Genomic DNA, 22,947 nt, shown 5'->3' on the forward strand with positions numbered 1-22,947 from the left:
GGGGGGAGGAGGAGCGCCCCCTACCGCGGCGGCGGGGAAGAGCCGCCGTTGCCGTGCGCATGCGCAGTGCCCAGCCCCGCGAGCGGGCTCATGGGACCTCCCCTCGTCCCCCCCGCCCCAACATGGCGGCTGCGGGCAAAGCGGCGCCGCTTTCCTCCCGTGACGGCGACCTCGGCGGCGGCTTCCTGGGAGCGCGGTTGCCTGCTGCCGTGGGGGCCATGGCTCGCAGCCTTCGCCAGCTGGACCGGGACATCTTCCGCCGGCTGCTTGCAGGTACGGGCTCCCCGTCCCCTCCCACGGGGCAGCCAGCCCAGGAGCAGTCACCGCTGTGCAAAACCGTGTTTGTTTATTACGAATTAAACCAAATATAACACTCCGTGAACATTTTTTTTAGAAATGTGTGGAGGCACATTGTATGGTTGTGCGGGTGCGTGACTGGGGGATGCGTGGGGATGGCGTGTGGATCAGAAGCTGTGAACCATCGGGCCGGGCAGCTTCAGCGCCTCTGCATGGGGGGTCCAGCCAAGCCCCATGGTGTGCGGCTCCAGGTCCACGCACCATCAGGCTGGACCAGGCCAGCCCTCCGCAAGGGGCCTCCTGCCAGGAGCTGCGTGTTGTGGAGCTGGGTGGGCTCCGGGCCTCCCCATGCGGCTTCATGCTGGAGCGCTGGAAACCCTGAGCCGGCCGGCCCGGCCCAATGGTGCACGGCCCACACCCACCCACAAACCCTGCACCCACCCACATACACACCCATGGCCACCCACAAACCCCCCACACCCACACATTCCTCCACATCCCCCCCCAACCCCCTGGCCAACCACACACACACACACACACCAGTGCCCACCCACATATCCCCCCACACCCACCCACAAACCCCATGCCCAGCCACACACGCACACCCATGCCCACCCACAAACCCCACCATCCCCCATGCCCACCTACACATCCCCCCACACCCAGCCAGAAACCCCCACACCCACCCACACATTCCTCCATACCCACCCAAAAACCCCATGCCCAGCCCCACACACATTCATGCCAACCCACAAACCCCCCAGCCCCACACATCCCCCCATGCCCTCCACAAGCTCCATGCCCACCCTGCTCTCCTGCAGGCAGGAGCTCCCCTCCCTACTGTCCAGCCACGCAGCTCTGTGCCTCCACATCATGGAGGTGGAAGCACAGAGCCCACTGTGGTTAAATTATACAGAATTATGCAGTTATGCATGGTCATCCCTTTTTGCACAAAATTGCACGGGCACATAATAATTGCATAATTCCCCAGGGTGTAACTTAGGCTTTGCTTGCAGGGACCCTGTGTTAGCAGCTGTGAAACTGGCTGTGTCATACCAGCACCCAAGCTAACTAGCAGCAGCTTGCATGAGGCAGCTGGGTAGTTTCAGGGCTGCCAATCCCACAATGCCAAGTCCTGAAGCACGTTGGTATGTGCATACTCAGGGCAAGTATGTGACTTTTCTCAGCCTTGTGGTTATGCACTTGAACTGACTAAGCTGCCCTCCCTGAACTCCCACTCTGGTTGAGCAGCAGTCTTCTTCCTTGTGTCTCCAACCCAACCTTTCTATAATGGTCTGTTCCCAATATTCTGCCCAGGACACTGCTTCTCATGTTGGTGTTGCGAAATCTTGGGGGGGGGTATGTTATGGTATCAGGGCATCAGAAGATGATCCGTGGTTTGCTTTTCCTGTCAAACACGTTCATCAGTTGTGTAGAGGCCCCGTGATTTCATGAGAAAGTTGTGTCTTCTAAGAACCGCTCTCAATCTTTTCAGGCTCTGCCATGTGTGCAATTTGTAGTTGGAGCCAGATACTAACTCCGCATGGGGAGAAATTCCTTGCCAACTCCATTCAACAGCTTCATCCCCTCGTTTCTCCCATTCTTTTTGCCACGAGGTAGTTGTGGTTGGTTCTGGTGTGGTCAAAAAGAGGACAAAAACTATTTCTCAATGAGAGATGACAGGGCGCTGGTTGATGTCCATATAGCAGGTGGTGGTTTTGCACCTGCCAGTCTGTCACCTGCTACTTTCCTCCTGTGGTAAGGGGGCGCTGTGCTGGATAGCACATATAGGCAGGGAACAGGAGTGGGTTTTAGGCAGCCTGTTATAATGCTACATGCAGCAGTGGTAAAGATTTAATGGTGCATCCAATCTGCAATGAATCCTTTCTACTGCAGGGGGAGCAAGCAAACAATCTTTCAAAGAACCTTGAAATGAAATGGTGTAGACAGCCTCCCGATGCTTCCTAGACTGCTGGTGTATCTCCACGTACAAGCAGTGAAAGCAAGCAGTTGGGAAATGAGCAGAGCAAGCATGAGTCTCCCCGAACCACCTCTGGCTTTGGCTGGCATATGAAAAGCTGCTATGTTCTGCAAGCCGCAGTTCTGTCAAACGATTGGCAGCTCATAAAGGCACAGTAGGTTTTCAAATGTATTGTGCTGAGTAGCATGGTTAACCTCCGCATGACAAATCTGTAGACAACTCACACATCAGAGTCTTGGGGGTTATCTTCCTAGTGGTATTACAAGGCCTGTTGAATAATTAATTTCTCTGCGAGCACACAGGAAGGACATATGACCCCTGACTCACTGGGTATGCATTCTTGGCTAGTGCACTATATGTTATAAAAGAGAACATTTGAAGACAAAAGGTCACACCGTTCAGCACTGGGAAAAGCAGTTTTTTGCTTGTTGGATGACTCGTTTGCATATCATTATTTGTTAGATTAATTGCTGTCTGTTTGGCCTCAGATCAATTCCTAGACCATATCTAGAGGAGGAAAACAGGCTGTGTTGTTTTAAAATATTAGCTCTTGCTGTGACTGACAAATTTTTGGAACAAGGTGTTTCATTTCTAGATTGGACAAGCTGGGCTTTAAAAACATGCTTGCTTGATCACAGGCAGATAACACATCTTAAGACTCGTTTTATTTTCCTAATCTAGACATGCATGTAGGTTAGGAGAGATGATATCACAAGAGACACCTTTGCTATTAGTGTGAATAAGAAATCTTTCTAAGCTACTTCAGGAAAAGGAGCATCTTCCCCTTTCTCTCTTACAGGCAGTCATTAGGGCTAAGTTGTTTTCAGGCATTGTGGGAAACCTTTTAGAGGTGCTGGCAAATCTGTATCAGATTTATCCTGCAGATAAATGTGGAAAATGTCACTCTCCAGCTCTGACCTGGAAACTTTCATTGTGATTAAAGTACACTTAAAAGCGTAGAAAAGGAAGTATATTTATCCAGGAATAGCAGCTAGTGGCGAGTGGAATCCATTTAATACCATGAGAGAGGGTGGCAGCTCAATTTAAACTTTCTTTTTTTTTTTTTTTTTTTACCTTACCATGGTCCCAGTCTTAAGATTCAGTAATGTCTCCTCACCATTTTTACTGTTTCATGTTTTATTCAGAAGCCTCTATCTGGAGCATTATAAGTCTCTAATTTAAGGCCCTGATCCTGCAACCGGATCCATGTGGGCAGACATTTATCTTTCCCAGTGGCGTGTCATGCGGTTGCAAAAACCTACCCATACATTACACAATGCAGGAAAGAGGCCTACAGGAGAGGCAGAAAAAATATACATGAAATGTGGAAAAATAATTACAGTCCAGATACCAGTGTCTCTGATGCAGCCTAGCAGTAGTACAGACTGCTCTGGAAATGTACTTGGTATTGACAGAGCTGAAGAGGCAAAATTTTACCTTGCTCTTCCCCTATTCAGTCTTTAGACTCCACTGAGATTGCAACAAGGGTATCATTTGTGACCCAATCCTATCAGAATGCTGATGAAAAGCAAGTTAGTTCTCTCAGTCCCACTCCCAAGGAAACATGAGCTGGGGATAAGCCACAGGATGCGAGTGACTTGGCAGTCACTACACCCTCAGTCAAGTCTAAGCTAACCAGCTAGCAGTAAAATCTCTGCAACCCTTCTCCAGTTCCTTGAGTAACCATCCTTTCCCACCGCATATGTGACAACTCCTTTCTAAAATGCTCCTCCTACATGATCGGCCTGAGCTGCCTTTGCAAAGCACTGAGGTCAGACTGACCCACCAGATGATGACTTATGCTTGCAAAGCCTAAGAGTAATAACTTAATAGCAGAGGGGATAAAGGCCAGCCTTCTCATCCAAACCAAATTTCAGACAGTATTTGTACTTATTCCCACTCCCAGAGTTTTCCCCTCTTTAAAGGAGTTTCCTGTTCATTTGTTTGTTGCAGTAACTGTAAGTGCACTGGAAGGAAATGATTGCAAAGACTCTGTGCGGAGGATTGCAGAAAATGCCGATTTGTCAGAACAGCAGCTTGCTGTCCTCATCTCAGGCATATACACGCTCCTCAGAGAAGCCTTGCGCCTTCCTCTACCAACTTTCAAACAAGAAGTAAGTACTAAGAGTACTTGGTAAGTATTTGGCAAGTTCAGGTTATGTCACTTGTGAATTACTGTATAAACTCATAAGCAGGGGGACTTAGCTTGCAAAGGTGGAAGTAGGTAGGAGGAACACTGCTAGGAATGCATTTACTGTTGCTGATCTGTATCTTGTCATTCTATTTTTTTTTAAAAAGCCCTGAAAGAAGTCTGGATTTATCAGCTGCTCTTGCAGCACAGCATTTAGGTTATGGGAAAGATTTATGCGTGTTGTTTTCTACTTTAATATCTTGCATTATGGTGCTGTCATTGTGCTTATCTCTTTTGCTCTGTTGTATGGCAGCCTCTCACTTCCTTTTGGTTTTAATTTTTACTTTCTCCTGGCATCTGTTTTCTCTGCTTCTCAATAATCATTTATATCCACTAAATATATGCCAAACTGTGCTGCCAGTTTGCTTTTCCTTTCTTTGTAGGAAGGCTGATCCTACTGCAGCAAGAAGCATCAGATACAGGCGCTGTCTGTTCTTGGTTCTGCCACAGATTCCCTCTGTCAGTTTGAACAATTCTCCCTGCCTTGTTCCTACCATTATTCTTTATCACCTTGTTGGTTTATTTCCATTCTCTTCTGTAGCTTTTAACTTAAGTTTTGCCTTTTCTTATGTGTTGTTTTCTGATTTAATGTGCTGCCTATTAGGCCTGTGTGAGTCAGCAGCGATCCGATCTGGCTTCAGATCCAGCTGCTTCAGATGGCCTTGATCCGATCCAGAGCTCCAGACCAGGTTTCCACCTTGATCCCACTGAAGTAGCTCCAAAGCTTCGGAGCCGCCTTGGAGATCCGGCCATAGGGTACAACAGGGAAATCAATGAAATATCTATAACTTTTTTGGTTTTTTGTCTGATTTGGATGAAATGTACAGGATTGGTAGCCTCTGCTGAGAGCATGAAACCTGCAAAGTTTCAAGGAGATCAGTGCAGGGGTTTGGGGGGAATTATACCCCAAATTCGCGAAAGCCAAACTCAAGTCACGGCTGTGTGCTACAACCCAGGGTGTTCAAAACTTCAGGGCTGGTAGCTCTTACTGAGGCCACAAAGCCTGCCATGTTTCAAGGAGATCAGCGCAGGGATTTGGGGGAAACTGCACCCCAAGCTGTGGACAAGCAAAACTCATGTCATGGGTGACAGTGTGTGTGCTAAGGTGCAGCAGGGTGACAGCTGCAGGGATAGTGGCCCCTGCTGAGGCCATGACAACTGCCAGCTGTCAAGGAGATGGGTGCAGGGGCCCTGCACCCCTAGCTGCTGACAGACAGAACTCATGGGAAGACTGTGTCTTGGGGCAGTTGGTTGTCTGTATTGATTCTTTCCTCTCCTTAGCCTGGTTTTGTAGGTGCTAATTGACGGCAATTAACTGGCTACATTAGCTAGGTCCTGTGTATTGAGCTGGTCCCTGAGTGAATCATGACTGATTGCTCGGTAACTGGGGACACAGCAGCTTAGCAGCCAGGCCTGCAGCAGTGTCTCCCTTCCCACCCCAAGCCAGACACAGTCAGTCCCACAAGTACCCATGGCACCAGTTTTGCTTTTCCCCAGTTTGAGGGGCAGTTCCCCCCAAACTCCTGCACCGACTTTCTTGAAACTTGGCAGGCTTTGTGGCCTCAGTAGGAGCCACCACCCCTGCAGTTTTCACCCCGCTATGCTTTAACACCTAGATGTGACATGAATTTTGCTTTCAAGAATTTGGGGTGCTGTTCCCCCCAAACCCCTGCACCAATCTTCTTGAAACTTGGCAGGCTTCATCCTCTCTGCAGAGTCTACCAACCCTGAAAATTTCATGCAAATCGGACAAAAACCACCAAAGTTATAGATATTTTATTGTTTCCCCATTATACCCTATGGTGGGATCTCCGAGGCAGCTCCGAATCTCTTCAGGAGCTCTGAACTGCTTCGGGAAGCCTAATGAGGCCAGTGCTTTCACCAAGATGCGCTGCTTCAGACCCCAAAGTGTCTGAAGCTTTTCCGGATCCAAAGCTCTGTCCAAAGCCTCACACAGCCCTGCTGCCTGTATTAGCTGTCTGGTACCCTGTTATCTGCAGGTTCTTTTTATCTGTCCACAACCAACACCAGAAAGTGACCTATCATTGTGATTGTAATGTGGTTATGCTTTCAGTATTAAGAGCTTATTTTTTGCTACCACTGTTTTGGTCTCACTGTAAACACAGGCCACAAAAGTGGCTGCAAGAAAAGGAGCACATAATTACTCCAAAAGGAGCATTATTAACTAGCTAATAGAGAAGGAAAGAGGCAGGCCTTAAAACTAAAAGGTGAAGTCTTCAAAAGTTTCCAAGTGGTCTAAGAACAGAAGTTTCACAGAAAGTTGATTTGTGCTGCTAACTTGCTTAGGCGTGTCTAAAAATCCTATCCAGTCAGCATCCTTTCCACTGTTTCTGTCCTGATACAATTTTTGGGAGAGCTAGTAAGCAAGTAAACCTTTTTGTTCTGGTAAAAATGTTAACAGTTAATCAGTTTTCAGTTCCACCTGGTATAACATGGCTCATTCTTCATCTTTACAGGTTTTTAAGGAAGATCTGAAGGATCTCAGGTTCGTCCATTTATTCACCTATTTTGTTTCCTGTAATTATTCTTATACCTGCTTTCCTAAAGCAAAACACACTGCTGTCATCAACTTTGTCCATGTTTATACACACATTGTATGTAATTTGCATATAATATTTTTCCCAGTGAGGTCATAAAAAGCCAAGAGAAATAATCAGATGTTGCGTAAGCAAGCTGTGATCTGGCACTGATCTCGTGCAGTTAATTTCACGTGCTGGGCAGACAGAGTGATTTAGTCTTCAGTGTAGGTTATGCAATTGTGACCAACCCCAAAATGTCACCACCTTTCCATGTAGGTTAACTTTTTTGTTTGTATGTTTGGTAAGATGATGACACTGATTCAGGAGCTGAGGAGCTGGCCTACTTTTTTTTGTTTGTTTGTTTGAAAGGACAATGGTATAACACTCGTGAAATCCTGCGCATTATCTGCCTGCGATTGCTTGTGCTAATTAGCCAGCAAAGCATAATGCTTGTCACAAAGACTTAACCAAAATCTGCACTGGCCTATTCAGAGTAGTATCTCTGTATAGGTCAGGCCCTAGAAGCTAGTTCTCACAGCACAGTAATCTCTGTGTTTAGTTGCTGAGTATGGCAATGTAGAGGAATAAGAGAAAATGCAAGCTATGCTCTGTTTTTTATACCTATATTTTGTGCTACTATGTTGTGCCTTGGTCTTCGGTGCTTTACAGATGTTCACTCAGCACTTCGATCTCTGGCCTTTCTAGCATCTAACTGCCAACAATCCCAGCTTGGCCACTGGAGTCCTACCTACCTCGAAGATCTCATCTAGCCTCCAGTCTATCCCTCAAGTGTATCTTTTAAGCTCCCAGCCCTCTGTCATCTCCATGCCACTCTGTGCTTGGGACCTTTTCATCAAGACCAACTTGTAGCCCTTGCTCCTTTGGACATTTCAATAGGTCCTTTTTTTAAAAAAAAAAAGAAAAATACAAAGCTCTGCACTCTGGTGATATTTGACTTTCCAGTCCTGGATTGTCTGCTGTGTCAGGCAGCACAGAATGAGATTCTTTTCTTCTTTATTTTATGCAGTGAGTGCATTCATTGTGTCAAAACAATAATAATGAAAGTGCCTTCTCCTCTATTGAAGGCCTCCCTCTGTGAAACCTTCCTGCATATCATAATTCAGTCTCAGAATCAGGAAGGATCAAGGGGTACTGACTTCCAGGCCTCTGCTCTCTCCATGCTGCTCCTGCCGCCTCCTTGTGCTTTTCCTCCCACTAACAGTTTAATCATGTTGTTAACAACAGGAAGGTCTTTGTGACTCAGCCCAAGCCTCTCGTTCCAGAAAAGCACAAGAATAGTGATACACGTATCTTGTTGCTGCTGTTAATCTGGTTGGCAGAGCCTTAGATATACGCCTGTCTGTTCCTTTATGCTACCCTCAGACCTTGAAACTGATGCTGCTTGTTAATCTCTGGCACCTTCCTGTAATTCTAATAAGCTTGGACCAGCTCAGTCCTAGCACTTTCCGAATGATGAATGATTTTTTTTCTGAAAGCTGTTGCTGCTCACCATGAAGACAGTTTGTTTTCTTTTTTAAACTGCGCAAATAGCTTTGTTCAGCTCACAAGCATGTTTCAAGCATGCTAGCTCTTTGCACGCCTCTGATTGATTGGCATGGGAATGGCATTCCCTGCGTACCTGGCCAAGAGACAAATTGCCTATGTGCTTTCATGGGCACTCAGAAATTTCTCCATCTGCACTGACTCTTGGGGCACTGAGCCAAGATTTTCCAATAGCAGCAGGATTATATACATGAGGAAGACCTGTATTTGACTGAGAAGTTTGTTTCCCTGCAGTGAGGCTGAAGAGTGTTTTAGCTGGAAACAGACAAGCAAAGGTCTTGAAACTGAGTAGGTCAGCAGCTGGCTTCATGCTCTTTAGGCCCTTACAGCTGGTCCTGGCCTCAGCACTTCTACTGGAGGAGGCAGCAGGGTCAGCGAGCCAACTTACAGCTCATTGTGTTGCTGCTGGTGGCTTCCTTGGTGGTCATGCAGTATCAGCACGCCAAACATATATGGTTTTTGCAGCGGGGACAGTAGCCGTCTCAGTTTTTCTATCAGTTTTGCTTGGCAGGAACGGAGGCTGCTGCATCAGTGGGAGTGAGGCAGGGAAGGTTCTTGTGTGCAAGCTGGCAGGCAGTCTGGGAACATGGGATAAAGGCGTCCTCACAGTCTCCCGCTGTCTGTCAGTTCCTCCTCCATGCATTGTTTTTCATCAGTTGGTTTGAAAAATGATCACTGTCTTCATCTCTGCCTATGTGCTGTTGGACCGAGTTATTCAGCCTGTGACTGAAGAAGCATGCAAGCTGCTTGATCCAGTGCTGGAGTTCATAGGCCAGTGGTTCTCATTAAAACAATGAGTTATATTGCAGAAAGAATGCAACTGCAAAGGTGGCATGGCTCTGATGGCATTCTTGTGTTTGTGAGGACTACTCAATGCTCTGAGAAATACTACTAGGGCCCCTTGTGGAGAAACAGCTGGAAGAAGGGGGTTGTAGTAAGTGTCCTTGTTTCTCACTGAGATGTAAGGCATGCAGTGCCTGCACAGATCAACAGGCAGTGTTTGCATTGTGGGGGTCATAGGAGAGAAAAAGTGTACATCCAGCCAAACCAAAAAAAACCGTTTCTCATTCCACCCTCTTCCGTCTTGCCCCATTTGCCCACAGTGGCCTGCCTGCTAGTATAAATCAGCCTTCTCCTGTGTCTCCTTTAAGAAGTCGTTTTAAACTCACCTTTTCCATTACATTCCAAGCTGAGGGCCATCTTCCCACTCTGGGAAAGTTGCTTATAAACATTTGCCTTATCTTTACCTCTGCAGACACCAAATCTGAGAGTTGGAACGTTTCCTGTTTGCTTTGATCTTCTGCAGTAGGTAGCCCTGTATCAAGCCATTGTGCAAATGATTACTGCCTTGCTCCCCATGAATATGCATATTTTTAAGTGCTCTGACCCAGTCTCAGAGATTCCATTTGGTTTTTTTAGGTGCCCTTCTTTGTAATTCTTTCTTTTTTTTCATTCTAAGATGGAAGTGACATTGAAAAGAGGTGTTGGTTTGGATTTTTAAAGCACCTGGTTTTGGGCTAGTCCTGCTCCTGTTAAAGGCATTGCTCAACTCTGTAGAAGAGTTAAGCAAATGTTAAGCACCTTTGAAATTCTTATGTGCAGTATTTAGCCAGTCTGCTGTATTGACTAAGGCTGTCCAAAGTAGAAGGGCAAGTTGGAACAGGTTTCTGAAGGCCCTGGGGAGGAAAGGTGGTGGAATTGTGATGGAAGGGTTCCTTTCAGTGGGAGTAAACCAAACTATAAATGATTTACTTCAGAACTTTTGGCAATTCCAATCCAAAGAAAATATTAATTAAATGATTTTGAAGAGAGAGGAGAGTGTATCTCTGGTTGTAGAACACTTAAGTATTTATCTCATGCTACTGACCTTTTCTTTAAGGATACCAGATGATTTCATCGCAGACTTTGCCAGCGTAGTCTTTGGTAACAGGTTAGTATTTTTGTAAATCCACTTGTATCCTCTGATCAAAGGCCTAAAGGTGTGTGACTAAAGCCGGATCCCTGGTGAAGTCAATGGCAAAAATTTTCAGTAGGGTCAGAGTTTTAACTCTGTAACAGACTCCGCTTAAAGTAACTGCTTATGTTTGTTAATGGCTCTGCAGAAAGCAGCTTTCCTTGTCATATTTAAATCCTTCTGCAGCAACATTCAGTGATATCCCACAGACAGCAGCAGTCCAAATACAGAAATACCTATGCGTGTAGAATTTTTTAGAACTCCTGACTCCTGTTTCAGTTTTCCATCTCTCTAGTCCGTCCCTCTTTTGTTCAATATGATAAGATTTAGACAGTACCTATCATTTACGTTATAAGTTCTGTGGATTTCAGAGGTTGCCTTTACTTCTGTGGCTGGTTAGTGAGGAGCACACATGTCTGTAGCAAAATTAAAAATAATGATTTTAATTCAAAAGGATTTTCAAAGCATTTCAGAAGATTTAGCCACAATCTGGCCCCCTGCTTTAATGGGAGAGGTGTAGTTAAATCTCCTTTGCTACCTTAAAAATACAGCTAGTATTATCTATAACTGAGACCAGATGACAAATTTCCAAATCTTAGCTGTTAGGTAGAGTAGAGACCATTAGTTCCTTTGAAAACCCCCCAAATGTTTTTAGTTTTGTACCTTAGCTTCCCTAAGTGTACAATGGGGGTCAGGATAGTTTTTGTACAGCATTTTCCACCTGTAGGTTTTCCTCCTCCACAAAGCAAGAGTTAAACATTAATACTCTTGACATGCTGTCCCTTACATTGTACAGACAGTGTTAGCTTATTCCATTCACCATCTGCCTACATATCCTGTGTTGCATGCTGCAGTTGTTAGAAGCTTTTCTAGGAGATGATCAGCCATCATGCTTTTTTATAAAGTTGGCCTGAGAAGCCAAACCAGATGATTTAAGGATGCTGTGAAGGGTTAGCAGCTGGCATTATGGTAGTCAGAATGCATACAGTAGCTTAATAACTTAATGTGTTACATCAAATCAAGGATTTCAGCAACCTGTGTTTGCTGTCCCCCTTGCAGGGGTGGGGGGTCCTTTCTCCCAGACAGATCTCCTCAGCTTTCCTCTCACATAACATCTCCCAGTACTTGTAAATGGCCTGAACTTGCATATGTGATCTTCTCTATAAGAACTGTGGACAGCTGCATTTCCAGAGCCACTGACATTTTTTGTTTTCTCTTAAAATATTGATTTTTTTTTTCCTTTAGGCTCTGAGCTCAAAGTAAGGACTTCTTAAGAGCAGGAATAAACCTTAGTTGTCTCTTCCTGGCTTCAGATTGCTGCCTGAACAATGCTATGTTAGAGGTGAAAAGTTGCAGGAGAGGAGGCGTTGCACCATATGCCTAGCTACATGCTCTTTACCTTCTCCCATTGCATTGGAGAGCGTAGCTTTTAACTACCTAGAACAGGGGAAGGGACTTCTCAGACCTTGTATGATGCCTAGGCAAATCTACTGCTGAGTTCTGTGTATTCTTACTGAATTGCAAATGTGTGCAAGACACTTCAGTGGGAATGGCCTCAATAGGGAGAAAAGTATCAGATTTTTGGTTGATATTTGGTCTGAACTAGATCCTTTAGAGGAATCTATTTTGGTTGAACTGTCTTCCTGAGGCCTCTTGCCTTGCTCTCACAATTTTGCACATGCAGTGGCAGTTCCAAAACTTCTAAGAATTTGAAAAATTCTCTTTTTGCACCTATAGCTTCAAGCTGCGTAGATGAAGCAGGGAAAAGAGCATATCACATTGGACTGACACTCTCAGATAAACTTCAAGAAAACTGCTTTTGAGAGGGCTTGGCATAGTTTCTTCATCTTCTGATGTTTGTAGCAAAAGTAGCACTGTTTCATTTTTATCCAGGCACTGAAGTGTGAGGTCATAGCTTAGGGTGCATCATGTAGTCTTGTATCTGAGCCAAGGGTTGCCATGCTGTGATTAGGCGCTCTCATACAAGAGCATAGTCCAAACCAGGCTTTGTATACGTGGTATGCCTGAGTGCCATGTCCTGAATGAGCTGTCCAGAAGTTGCTGTTTATTAATATTTACCTTGATGGGCTAGTCACTACATCTAACATTTGAAATTCATATCAGACATTCCCCTGCTGTACTACTATGATGTGGCTGGAGTCAGGAGACCTGTGCTTCTAACTTATCATGCTGTTGCTCTGCCCATCTTGCCTCTTAAACTGACACCTGTGTAGCCACCCTAGCACTGTGCCGTGAGCAGTTTGGGAGACAGCACTTACTAGCCCAAGCACTGCTCTGTATGAACGTGGCTGTGCTACTTGCAACTCAGGGGGTAGCACACGTGGCCTAGCATGGCACTACCTGGCATGGTTGACAGGCACTGATGGCTCCTTTGTGTGCTTGTGCATGATGTCCCAAGTATGATATGGTGTGTTCCAGTTTGCACTGGGCTGCCTCACTGATATGCTCCCAGTAGTTTCTGTGATCAGCATTGTGAGCTGAAAGTGCTTGGGGTTGTTGATGCATACTTCCTGCCAAAATTATATCTGTCTAACTCAGTTATGGAAACAGGAGCCCCACTAGGACCCATGAAGTCTCTCTGAAGTTAAAGGTGCCTTGATTAGCAGCCTTTGCAAACTCTGATTTCTGTATCCTTGCTGAAGCTCCATTCCTTTTCCCTTTGGCTGCTGTGTGTGTTCTGTCACCTTTGCTGTGGTTCTTAACACATCTGCTTTTCTATTCCAGCTGCAGTTGTCATGGGAGGGAGAAGCTGAGGGCATCAATAGAAATTGAGACAGAGTTGCAGGATTAATTTATAGTTAGTAGGACCCATCCCAACTGCTGGCTGTAGGGTGGCAAGTAAGGTTCTGGCAGTCCAGGACAAAGCTAAAGCTCTGAACTTGGGTTGAAATTTCCAAGACTTCTGGACTACTTTGGTTCGCATTATGCCCTTACTAGCACTCATCATTCCCTCTCTCTTCAAGCTGCTACTGCATGACTGATTGAGAGATCCTTAGCTGACTGAATTGTATTCGAAAAGGAGGAAAGGATTAGCAGCATGACTATTTTTGAGGTATTCTCCCCAACTAGACAATTCCCTGCAGCAGTCACTGCTGAGAGAAAGCCCATCCCTTTTATTTAATCCTGCGATGACTATTTCTAGGCTCTGACTCCTCTTTGTTGCACCCAGCTGTGTTGACCTACTTCCTTTTCACAAGCTGAACATGGGTAAGAGCCAGCTGAACTATTTTCTCTGCCTTGCTTTTGTCCAGGCATGAAGGGTGTGTCTCATTTTGGAGAAGGGGGAAAAAGTGGCAAATTCCTTCCTCGTTACAGTACTTGCTCTACAGACTTAGGCCTGTCACTATTATCCACCTCTATCTGATAGGTAATTTATTTGGGCAAATTATGAGCAGACATCATTCAAACTGCACATGTGCATCCGAGGATAGACGGTGCATCCAGAGCCTTGTTTGTGAATAGAGGATTCCCTCCTGAAATGAAGTCTGTAATTAGATTGTCTAATGCCATGGATAAAAGATGTGCCAATCTTTATCCACCCCCTCTGCTGCAGTAGCCTTGAAATGGCCTGTAAATAACTTCCATAGGCACAAGGAGTTTGTGGCGTTCCAGGGGGGAAGAGTAGGTAACAAAAAATCCACACTAGCTCTCCAGCAGTCCCATGGAATGACCTCGTTCTCAAGATGTTTCTCTGCATCTAAAAAAGGAGAGTCGTTTTGTCTTCATATCAGATTTGGCTTGTTTACTTACCCTGAGCTTAAGATGCTATTAAAATTTTAAAGGCTGTCATGCATCTGAAGTGTAATCACTGTCAACTGCATGTTCTTCCAGAAATAAACTCGGATGTAATGAGTTAGACTCCTGCTGCATAACACCACGTGTAAGAAGCTAAAACCTTCACTTACTAGAATAGTCATAAGTCATAAAATCTGTTCTGTGCAAGTGTTGCACAAGGTATTTAAATCCCATCCACTTGACATACTCAAGCAAGAGCCCATAGATGACATTCCGCCACATGCTTCAGACTGCCCAGATGTCAGGCTTATCCCCTCCTTATGTAAACCTGATGTTAATTGACACTAGGCACCCTTTGCTACTGCAGCACAGTGTGAGACTACTGATAGGAAAGCGCAAAGGGGGGCTGATTCATCTTAATTTTTATGCCTCGCTGCTTGAATACATTTTTTTCCTTTCCTGTCTGCCTCACATGGAGATAAAGGTATATTTGCAAAAGCATCCCAGCTGGTTACCAGTACCTTACCCTTTAAACATGCATTATTGCCACTGTGATTTCAACACTGGTCTTTCTGGTGGCCATATAACAGAATGTTACTGTGGCCTCTGGCTCCTGGCATTGCATACAGCAAGTCAAGAAATGCTTGGTTTTAAAAAAGTTCATGTCTAATCTGAGTGGAACAGGCAGTCCCTTTAAAACCCTTGAATTTGTTCAGACTGTTGTGAATGATGTTAGACCAGAGAGTGGAAACATTCAGTCTTCATCCTTACTGAGGGATTTTATTTTCCCTTTACATTTTTGTGTTGGGAATTTGCATTTTAATTGTCCTTTTCTGCTTTATCTTTCAGGCGTCCTGTTCTTGAAACCACAACTCTGAAACAAGCAAATAGTTTGCCAAGAGTCAAAGACTTCCAGTGGAGGGTGGATGTGGCTATATCTACAAGGTAAAGGAAAAAATCAGTAAGTTACATGACATCTGGAATGGTGTTCCAGTTCGAAATCCAGTTCTGGAGCATTTTATCAGGACTGAGCTATTATGAGTAAGTTGCATGGTTAGGTAACAAGCAAATTAGATTTTATATGTGGCTTCTGCTGCTTCTGTTTGCATTATTTGCTAATGTAGCCTTGCAATTTTATGCTTCATTTTAATTACTTTGGTTTCAAAAGTGTTCATACTTGTAGCACTCCTCTCAAGCTTTGGGGCCGCTTCCAGTATTTTTATAATGTATAGTCATTAAGAAATGTAATTAGTTTGCTTCCAGACCTCCATAAAATTGCAATCCATTGCTGTCCTTCCAGGCTGCTAACTGTACCCTCTCTTCTCCCCAAATACCCATAAAGTAAAATTATCTTTGCAGCCTATGCAAAAGGTTAATGACTCTGGGTCCTGCTCAGCCAAAAATAAAATAAAGTTTTTTCTTTTAGGTTAGGGGCATCCTAGACCTAGGACATCAGCTTGCTGCAGTTATGGTAATATGGTGCAAGGCAATACAGGATGTCCCTCCAGTAAGCTGAACCCATCAGTTTGAGGCCTCAAAGCTCAAGGCCAGTGCTTTGTCCTTTTATAAGGAAGACCACGGACAAGCCCTCAGCATGTCCTGTTAACAATCAGGCTGTGTTTGGCTGCATCCTCTGACTAGTGCCAGAGTGATGCCTCAAGTGGAGGGCATTACAGTTGTGTGAATCTCAGGGTATCAAAGGTATGGATAGATGTAGCCGTTCCTCTTACGCTCCCTTTACCACGCACAAGTGGGAAAGAAAGACTTTCCATACTAGCCGAAATTGCATGCTCATTTACACTGAGTGGCCCTAGCATCCATTAGGGCACAACTCTCTTTCTGATCATGTCCCTGAACCTCATCCAGTCATTTGAACTCCTGCCTCCTGTAGATGTAGGGTCATCCATTCAGCTACTCCAGTGGGATACTTGGTATCATTTTCATGGTGCTGACACTGTAGCTCAGGTTCCCCTCCTTCAGGAAGCCCACTTGGCTCACCAAATGAGAGCCATCCAAGCAAAACATCTGCAGGACTGAATGCAAGCTTGCTCTTAGGTGGATAAACAATCAAATATTCCCTAAGGTCCTCTCCCATATACAGGAGGAAAGTCATTTTGGAATAGCTCCATCTGTTCTTGCTAGGGACTCCAAGGCCGTGTGAACAGCACCTCATCATTAGCCACACCCAAGGCAGCTGGCTGATCTTACTCAGCATGGACACCTCGTCTTCAGCTACAGCCAGGAAAGAGATAGCGACTGCTTTTTCAATTTCTATCTCATGTCCAAGTTTAGCCCAAGCCTGGTTGGGCTCAGAGAAATCGGCTGCTAGGCCATCACTTTCTCAATGATGATTTCCCAGTCTCACTCTGCAGCTGAGTCAGTCAGCATGATTTGAGCTAGACACCTGTAGGGCATCACCAAGAACCTAGTCATCTACCCTTCATGAGGAGATGCTAGTGCCTACCACCAGTAGACAGTACTGTCCCACCACTGTCCTCTATTCACCAAACCCACGTCTGGTCTCTTGGAGCAACCCAAAATGAGTAATATTGGCCAAACTCAACCAGAGAAGGGGCCTCGTCCAGGTAATCCCTTGCACCCATAGATGTAGCAGTTTTGAATCCAAGCAGCCTTACTTGCAAGCTGTACAGAAAACTCCTGAGAGGTGTTGGTCACAAACCACTGGCCAAACTGAACTGTAGCTAAGCTGATAAGGCACGAACAAGTAAGCAGTGTTCTGAGGTGCATTCTGAAAAACCTCTGCTGTGGAATCAGCATACAGGAATTTTTTTTCCATAGGACAGCAAAACTTGCAGCCTTTGCCTCAGTGCCTTGGGGGCCACAAGTAACAGCCTGACAGTTCTCTTTCCAAATAAATCTGTGATAATGTATTTTCTGTTCTCTGTTTTCCTTTTCCTTTTCCTTTCCAATCAGCCTTCCTTTGGGAATCTTTTTATATCATCTGGCAGCAGCCTCTGCTGAGAGGTATTGCTTCCAGCTCTGGTGCTTGTCAGTACCTGACCTGGCTTTGGCAGCATCTGTCGACAGAACCAGCCCAGAGGTGACTTATTTCCCCTCTTGTGGCCATTGATTATACCCTGGTATAAAATAGCAAACCACAAATTTAGCATGGTCTCTGGGCAAACTTGGTGGCCCAACTTACACTTTGATTGAGAGTCCAGGAGGTGTGGATGCATTTCTTTATTGCAGTAGTGCATGCTGGCTTAGTGCTGTGTAGCAAAATGGGACCCAGGCTGTTTACCTGTATAGTTTATTCTAGTAGCTTTGGGCCACTCTCCCATAGCTGCAGGCCTGTTGAAATCAGCGGAATTACATTTTGAGTCAGCTTAGCCTTATGATCTGTAACGATTAAAACAAATTTTCTTTTGCCTATAAAAGTGTTCCATTAGTCTACTACTCCAGTGTTAAAGTGAATTCAGTAGGACTCTGTGTTCCTCTGAATTATTTGGGCTAGTTCATATAAAATATGATGCACTACCAAACCTATTACCCAATAACATTCTCTTCTGTGGCATTTTTGCTCTTCAGCACCTGTCCTACTCTGTAGTTACGTTCTGATTGAGATAAATTCTGGTTATTGAGGTGCGGTGGGGGGGATCCATCTCAAACAGCTTTAATGGTTAACTTGTAGTCTTGTTGCTCTTATTGCTGGAAATATTCATTGTAGTAATGCTAATAACAAACCTAATTTCAGCTCGCTGGCCCGTGCATTGCAGCCGTCCATTTTAATGCTGCTGAAGCTTTCGAATGGGGAAGCTCATCGTTTTGAAGTAAGTGTCGTTAACCTAATGGATTAAAAAAAAAAACAACAACTTCTACTTTCTCTCTAGAAAGCTGAATTGCTGTTAAAAATGTTAAAGTCTTCATAAACAAAGTATTGTTGTGGGTTTGTTTTCTTCAGGATATTCTGAGTTCACTGCACTACACACAGCATATAACAAAACACAAGCCAAAATTATTTCATGTCATGTTTTTTGGGCATGGCTTTTAAACTTAAATTGTTAAAAGACTATCAATCACTCTAGCACACTATTGTATATGTGATGTGATTAAATCTTTATGGTTTTATTATCAACTTTAACCCTCAGACATGATGATTGTTTTTGAGAGCTGGAAAATTACTGAGGTAGTTTTATATAACACTTGATGCAGTATTGACCATGCTACCTGCTACCATGCCTGTTTCCCTTTTATGGCAAAGGTAGCCTTATTTTTTTTTTTGCTCTGTAGTGCACATCCTGCTACTGGAAAGCCACAAGAAAACTGAAGCCTTTTTACTTCAGCTGATACAGTGGCAGTATCTGACCTTTGTATATAATATCTTGCCTGAAAAATGCCATGAGTTTGTCCATATTTTTTACCTTTGCAATAGAAAGCTACATGCTCTGTAAATAACACTGGCGCACACAATAGTTCAGCATTTTCCAGGCAAAAATGCATTGTTACATTTGAACTATTCAGAGCTTTTGGCATTAGTCCATACATTAGTAGTAAGCTGGAGGAAAAGGAAATGCTCCAGGTAGTGGATTAAATGTGTGGATTTTACTGTGCTTAGAAGAAAAACTGTTTTGCAGAAAAGGCTGTAACATAAAACTGCTTGGAAAGGCAGAACTATTGCTAAACTGGGAAGCACTGAGGATGTCTTTTCACAAAGGATGAAAGTTTACCTCCATTCAGAAGGCCCAGACAGAGAGCCCTGAACTCTCAGAAGAGGGTTTGCCTGGGACTTAAGTGGAGCATGGACTTTGAAGAGACCCTCTCCACAGGGTTGAATGTCCCCCTACCAGAATAAAGGAGCAGGCCTAAACCTTACCGGTTCTGTCTTTCTTCAGTTCCTGGGCTTGGACCTGCATCTGGAGCTGATATTAGACATCAAAAGGGGCTGTTGCAAATACAGCGCCTTGTACTTCTTTAAGAATAGTGGCCTCCTGTAGAGGAAATTAGATCTGCTACCAGCTCTGCCCTGGGCGTGCAGATTGCTGGGCTCACTTGTCTCATTTTGAATCCTGTCCTACCTGCTGCTACCCGTGGAACTGGCTGCATCTGGCATTTCTGTAACTGGCCGATGTTCTCCAGCCCAGGGTACCATATCTGTGTGTCAGGTCATGTCTTGGATCAAAATACTGCCTTTCTAGCAGGCAAATAAATCTTAGTCACCCAAGCAAACTGGCTATGAATGTCCTGCTTATGCAAACTTATTTTTTTGGACTAGAGTATCAAGACAGTTTATTTTAGGGATTATTACACCCAGGAGTGGTGTCTTAAAATCTGCATGCCTCATGTTGCATGCAAACAGAAGTCACGAGCCCTTTGGTCCATTGACCTATCTATCAAGTCACATCTGTTGACACCAAGAGATTCAGTAAAGCTGCAGGGGCTGCAGAATTTGGCACTTGTGACTGAAGTGGAAAGAACGTCACACTTTTACAATCAGGCTGCATGAGAGTCATAAATTAGGTGTCATATTCCTCTCCCTCCTCTGGTGTCCATGCCAAGCCTGCAAAAGCATGACAGGAGACTCCATGCATAGAAGGAACTCTTCTTAGTCATGACTGTCTGGGTGGGGGGATGGCAGAAAGGCAGGAAGGTGTTGCTTGTGATGCTCTTATGAAAGCTGTTGGCAGCTTACATGTTCATTTACTTATGTAATTTCTTCTGGATATAATGACTAAAATTGCAGTATCTGAAAGTTTTTGAATTCCCATCTTTAATTTAGGTGCACCTCAGTGCAAGGATATTTTCTTTGGTAGTATTTTTAGACCTAAAAAGTATAACATCTTCTGTTCATAGCTAGCTTCTATGTTAGTGCACACTTGCAGTGGTCAAAAAAACAATTCTAAAGGGGCATATTTCACCAGAAATTTTCCATCTGACCATTTTGTTGAATGGTGTTTCTGTACTGTACCATCCTGGGTGGTGTTTGGGAGTGCTTTGCCTTGCCAAGTGCTTAAACAAGAATTTGTCCTAGTACTGGGTAGCCGTGTCCACGTTTCAATGTAGTGTACGCGTTAGCTCATGGGTTTCATTACATGTCCACGCTGAATAACGTACGTGCTGACCATTCATGGCAGCCAGGCACCACTTCTGGATTTGGCTCTGAAGCTTCTCTCTCTTGGTTGAGATAACCTGGGCATATTAGTCTCCTCTCATGTTTGCCATGAGTCTGGCAGGGAGGAGAGTACAGTGATGGGTAGATCAGTCCTCTAGGCAGAGCTGGGTTATCGTGAAGAGACCTGTGCAGTGTTTCCTGTTGCTCTAATCCCAAAGGCTGGCCTCTTTCCAAGGTTTCCTCTTCTTTGCACCTGCCGTGGCTAATCATAGCTGTCCTTAAGTTGCTCTGATTTTGCTGTGATGTTGCAACTGCCTCAATTTTCCCATGCTATGCTCTATAGAAATGCCCCATGCTTGCTTTCCAAGTATTCTGCCCCTGCACACCAAGGCAATAGTGCTTGGCTCATGGTTGGTCATTTTTTTTCAGTTGTGGATGAGCTAGGGTAAGGATTGTTATTCACTGAATAAATCAAATGAGATACAGAGAGCTTTGGTTCATGCAGCAAGTCAGTGGCAAAGCTGGAACCAAAACTCAGGTCTCCCGAACTTGGAATTCTTAGACTTGTACAATTCTTGAAGTCCTGTAACTTATCAACAGGACCCACGCCATTGTTTGAATAGGTCCTATGCTTGACCGCACTGATTTCTCTAAGCTGCTGATGAAGGCACAGGCCGGGGTGGGAGCTACCTTTCTTTTTCTTTACCACTTAAAATTAGCGAAGTTCCAGCCTTAAACCATTAAGAGCACCCAGTGTTCTCTATGCAGAGAAGATGCATTGGGCAAAATGCCCTTCCAGACTTGCACGTGTTGGTAGTGGACTTGGCAGGAGATGGGCTTACCCTGCCTGGGTCATGGACAGGAGACAAATATCCTTTTATTTAGCAGCAAGAGCACAAACCCTTCTTTTCAGTTCAGAGATTAGAAAGCCAGAAGGGACTTGTGATCATGCAGTCACACAAGTTATAAGCTGTTCCTAAGTTAATTCCCGTTTGACCAGGAGCGTATCGTAGAAAAACGTTCAGCCTTGACTTAAACAGTTCCAGTGATGATGAATCCATCTCAACTGTTAGTAAGTTGCAAAGATTAATCATAGGTGCTGTTAAAACTGCTTTATTTTTTATCTGAATTTGTCTAGCTTCAATTTCCTGCCACGGTGTCTTGTCACACCTTTGTCTGCTCAGATTGAGCCCTCAGCTATTAATGATTGCTGTAATCCGTTCCGATATGCACCTTCACTACTGGATCTTGTCCAGAAGGCCCCCTGGCTCCCACTTCGGTCCACCTCTAGCCAGGCACAAAACTGTCTTGTCCTTCAGAGTCCAGAGCCTACTGCCACGCCACCTGTTTCACTTTCCCTCTCTCATCCTTCCAGCCAGTTGTTTTCTTCCAGGCTTCCAGAGTGTTGAAGAGGCTTCTGCTCTCCTGTGGTCTGGAATTTGGACATGTATCACCTGTGCACTAGGAGCAGCTGGGGAACTTTGGTCCCAGCATTTCAGGTCCTTTTAGATTATCCTCTGCAGAATGCTGATACTGCCCTTCAGATCTGCAGCCCCTGTTTTGTACATTGTGTTTAGGCAAACAGCCTCACTATCGTTTTACTTTTCCTTTAGTGTAGCTTGTTTTGGGAACTTTCTTTGCTATGAGTCATTGCTTGTGTGCATATCTTGATGCTGTCTGGAGAAATTCTTCAGCTGTGCCAAAAAGAAAAGGAAGACCCCCCCCCCCCCCCCCCCCCCCCCCCCACACACACACACACACTTGCTGCAGGATTTTCCACCTCCTACAGCAAAATTCCCATGGTTGGCTTGACACTTAATGTTTTTCACCAGCTGTTTTTCCTCTCTGCACTGTGTGCAGTAGCAGTGTTGTTGTTGAGAGGGGAGAGCATAAGAACCACAGCAGCACTCTGACTCCCACCCTCTTTCCAAATCAGTTCTCAGACTCCTTTCTGTACTATCACTCCCCTTGTCTTGTTCCTTTCCTTTATCCATTTTCTTTGCTTTCCAGCCATGTGTGGTCCCTTGGAAAGATAGGATGCTGTGATTCATTCCATTTTTGGGAATATGTTGCATTCACTATGAGCCTGATGGTGTTTTTCCCCTCTCCCCAGTTGCCACAGAGCATTTGGTAAATGCATATTTGAACATTCAGATGTTATGTAGAATTGTATTAGTCTCCGATCCTTTGCTTAAAACCTGCAAAACTGCAGTTTCAAAGTATATATTAGACTGATGTTCTAGAATATTTTTATATCCATATGCATGTCTTAACCAGATGAATTACAAATCTAATATAAATCTTCTATGTTTCAGGTGCCAGTTGCGAAGTTTCAAGAATTACGGTATAACATTGCTCTAATACTGAAAGAAATGAATGATTTGGAGAAAAGAAGTGTTCTGAAAATCCAGGACTGAACCTTTCAGCTGGTGAATGAACAGAGCAGGTCTGAAACCCTTAATGAGAATTGTGAATTGCAGAATGAAGAACCAGCACCATTTTGCATGTCTGTATTGTAACATTAACATTTCTAACGTTGCTGTAAATATTTTTCAATTAAAGTGTTAAAAGCCTAAGCTATTGTCTCAGGATTTA

At 44.6% G+C, this 22,947-nt stretch overlaps 1 protein-coding gene across 2 annotated transcripts; it reads left to right on the forward strand.

The window, feature by feature from the left end:
• Positions 1–86: 86 nt before the first annotated feature.
• Positions 87–22,928, forward strand: COMMD5 (COMM domain containing 5). 2 transcript variants are annotated; one of them, XM_090059153.1, is made up of 7 exons: positions 89–273; positions 4,232–4,392; positions 6,947–6,975; positions 10,452–10,502; positions 15,132–15,227; positions 17,998–18,073; positions 22,668–22,928. In XM_090059153.1, exons 1-7 carry the CDS (start codon positions 123–125, stop codon positions 22,767–22,769), a joined length of 666 nt encoding a protein of 221 aa, XP_089915279.1. In that variant the 5' UTR covers positions 89–122; the 3' UTR covers positions 22,770–22,928. The 2 variants fall into 2 exon arrangements, with proteins under 2 accessions (XP_089915280.1, XP_089915279.1); XM_090059154.1 differs by lacking the exon at positions 10,452–10,502 and having other exon boundaries at positions 87–273.
• Positions 22,929–22,947: the final 19 nt, after the last annotated feature.

This window comes from Crocodylus siamensis, chromosome 8 (assembly GCF_052110815.1).
Source record: "Crocodylus siamensis isolate JL-2025a chromosome 8, ASM5211081v1, whole genome shotgun sequence".
Lineage (NCBI taxonomy): Eukaryota > Metazoa > Chordata > Crocodylia > Crocodylidae > Crocodylus > Crocodylus siamensis.

Bases quoted from the DNA above. Each gene is read 5' to 3' on its own strand.
- COMMD5 (XM_090059153.1), top strand. From the start codon at position 123: ATGGCGGCTGCGGGCAAAGCGGCGCCGCTTTCCTCCCGTGACGGCGAC. The intron at 4,393-6,946 runs GTAAGTACTAAG...TCATCTTTACAG, and splicing joins TACCAACTTTCAAACAAGAA to GTTTTTAAGGAAGATCTGAA. The intron at 15,228-17,997 runs GTAAAGGAAAAA...ACCTAATTTCAG, and splicing joins GATGTGGCTATATCTACAAG to CTCGCTGGCCCGTGCATTGC.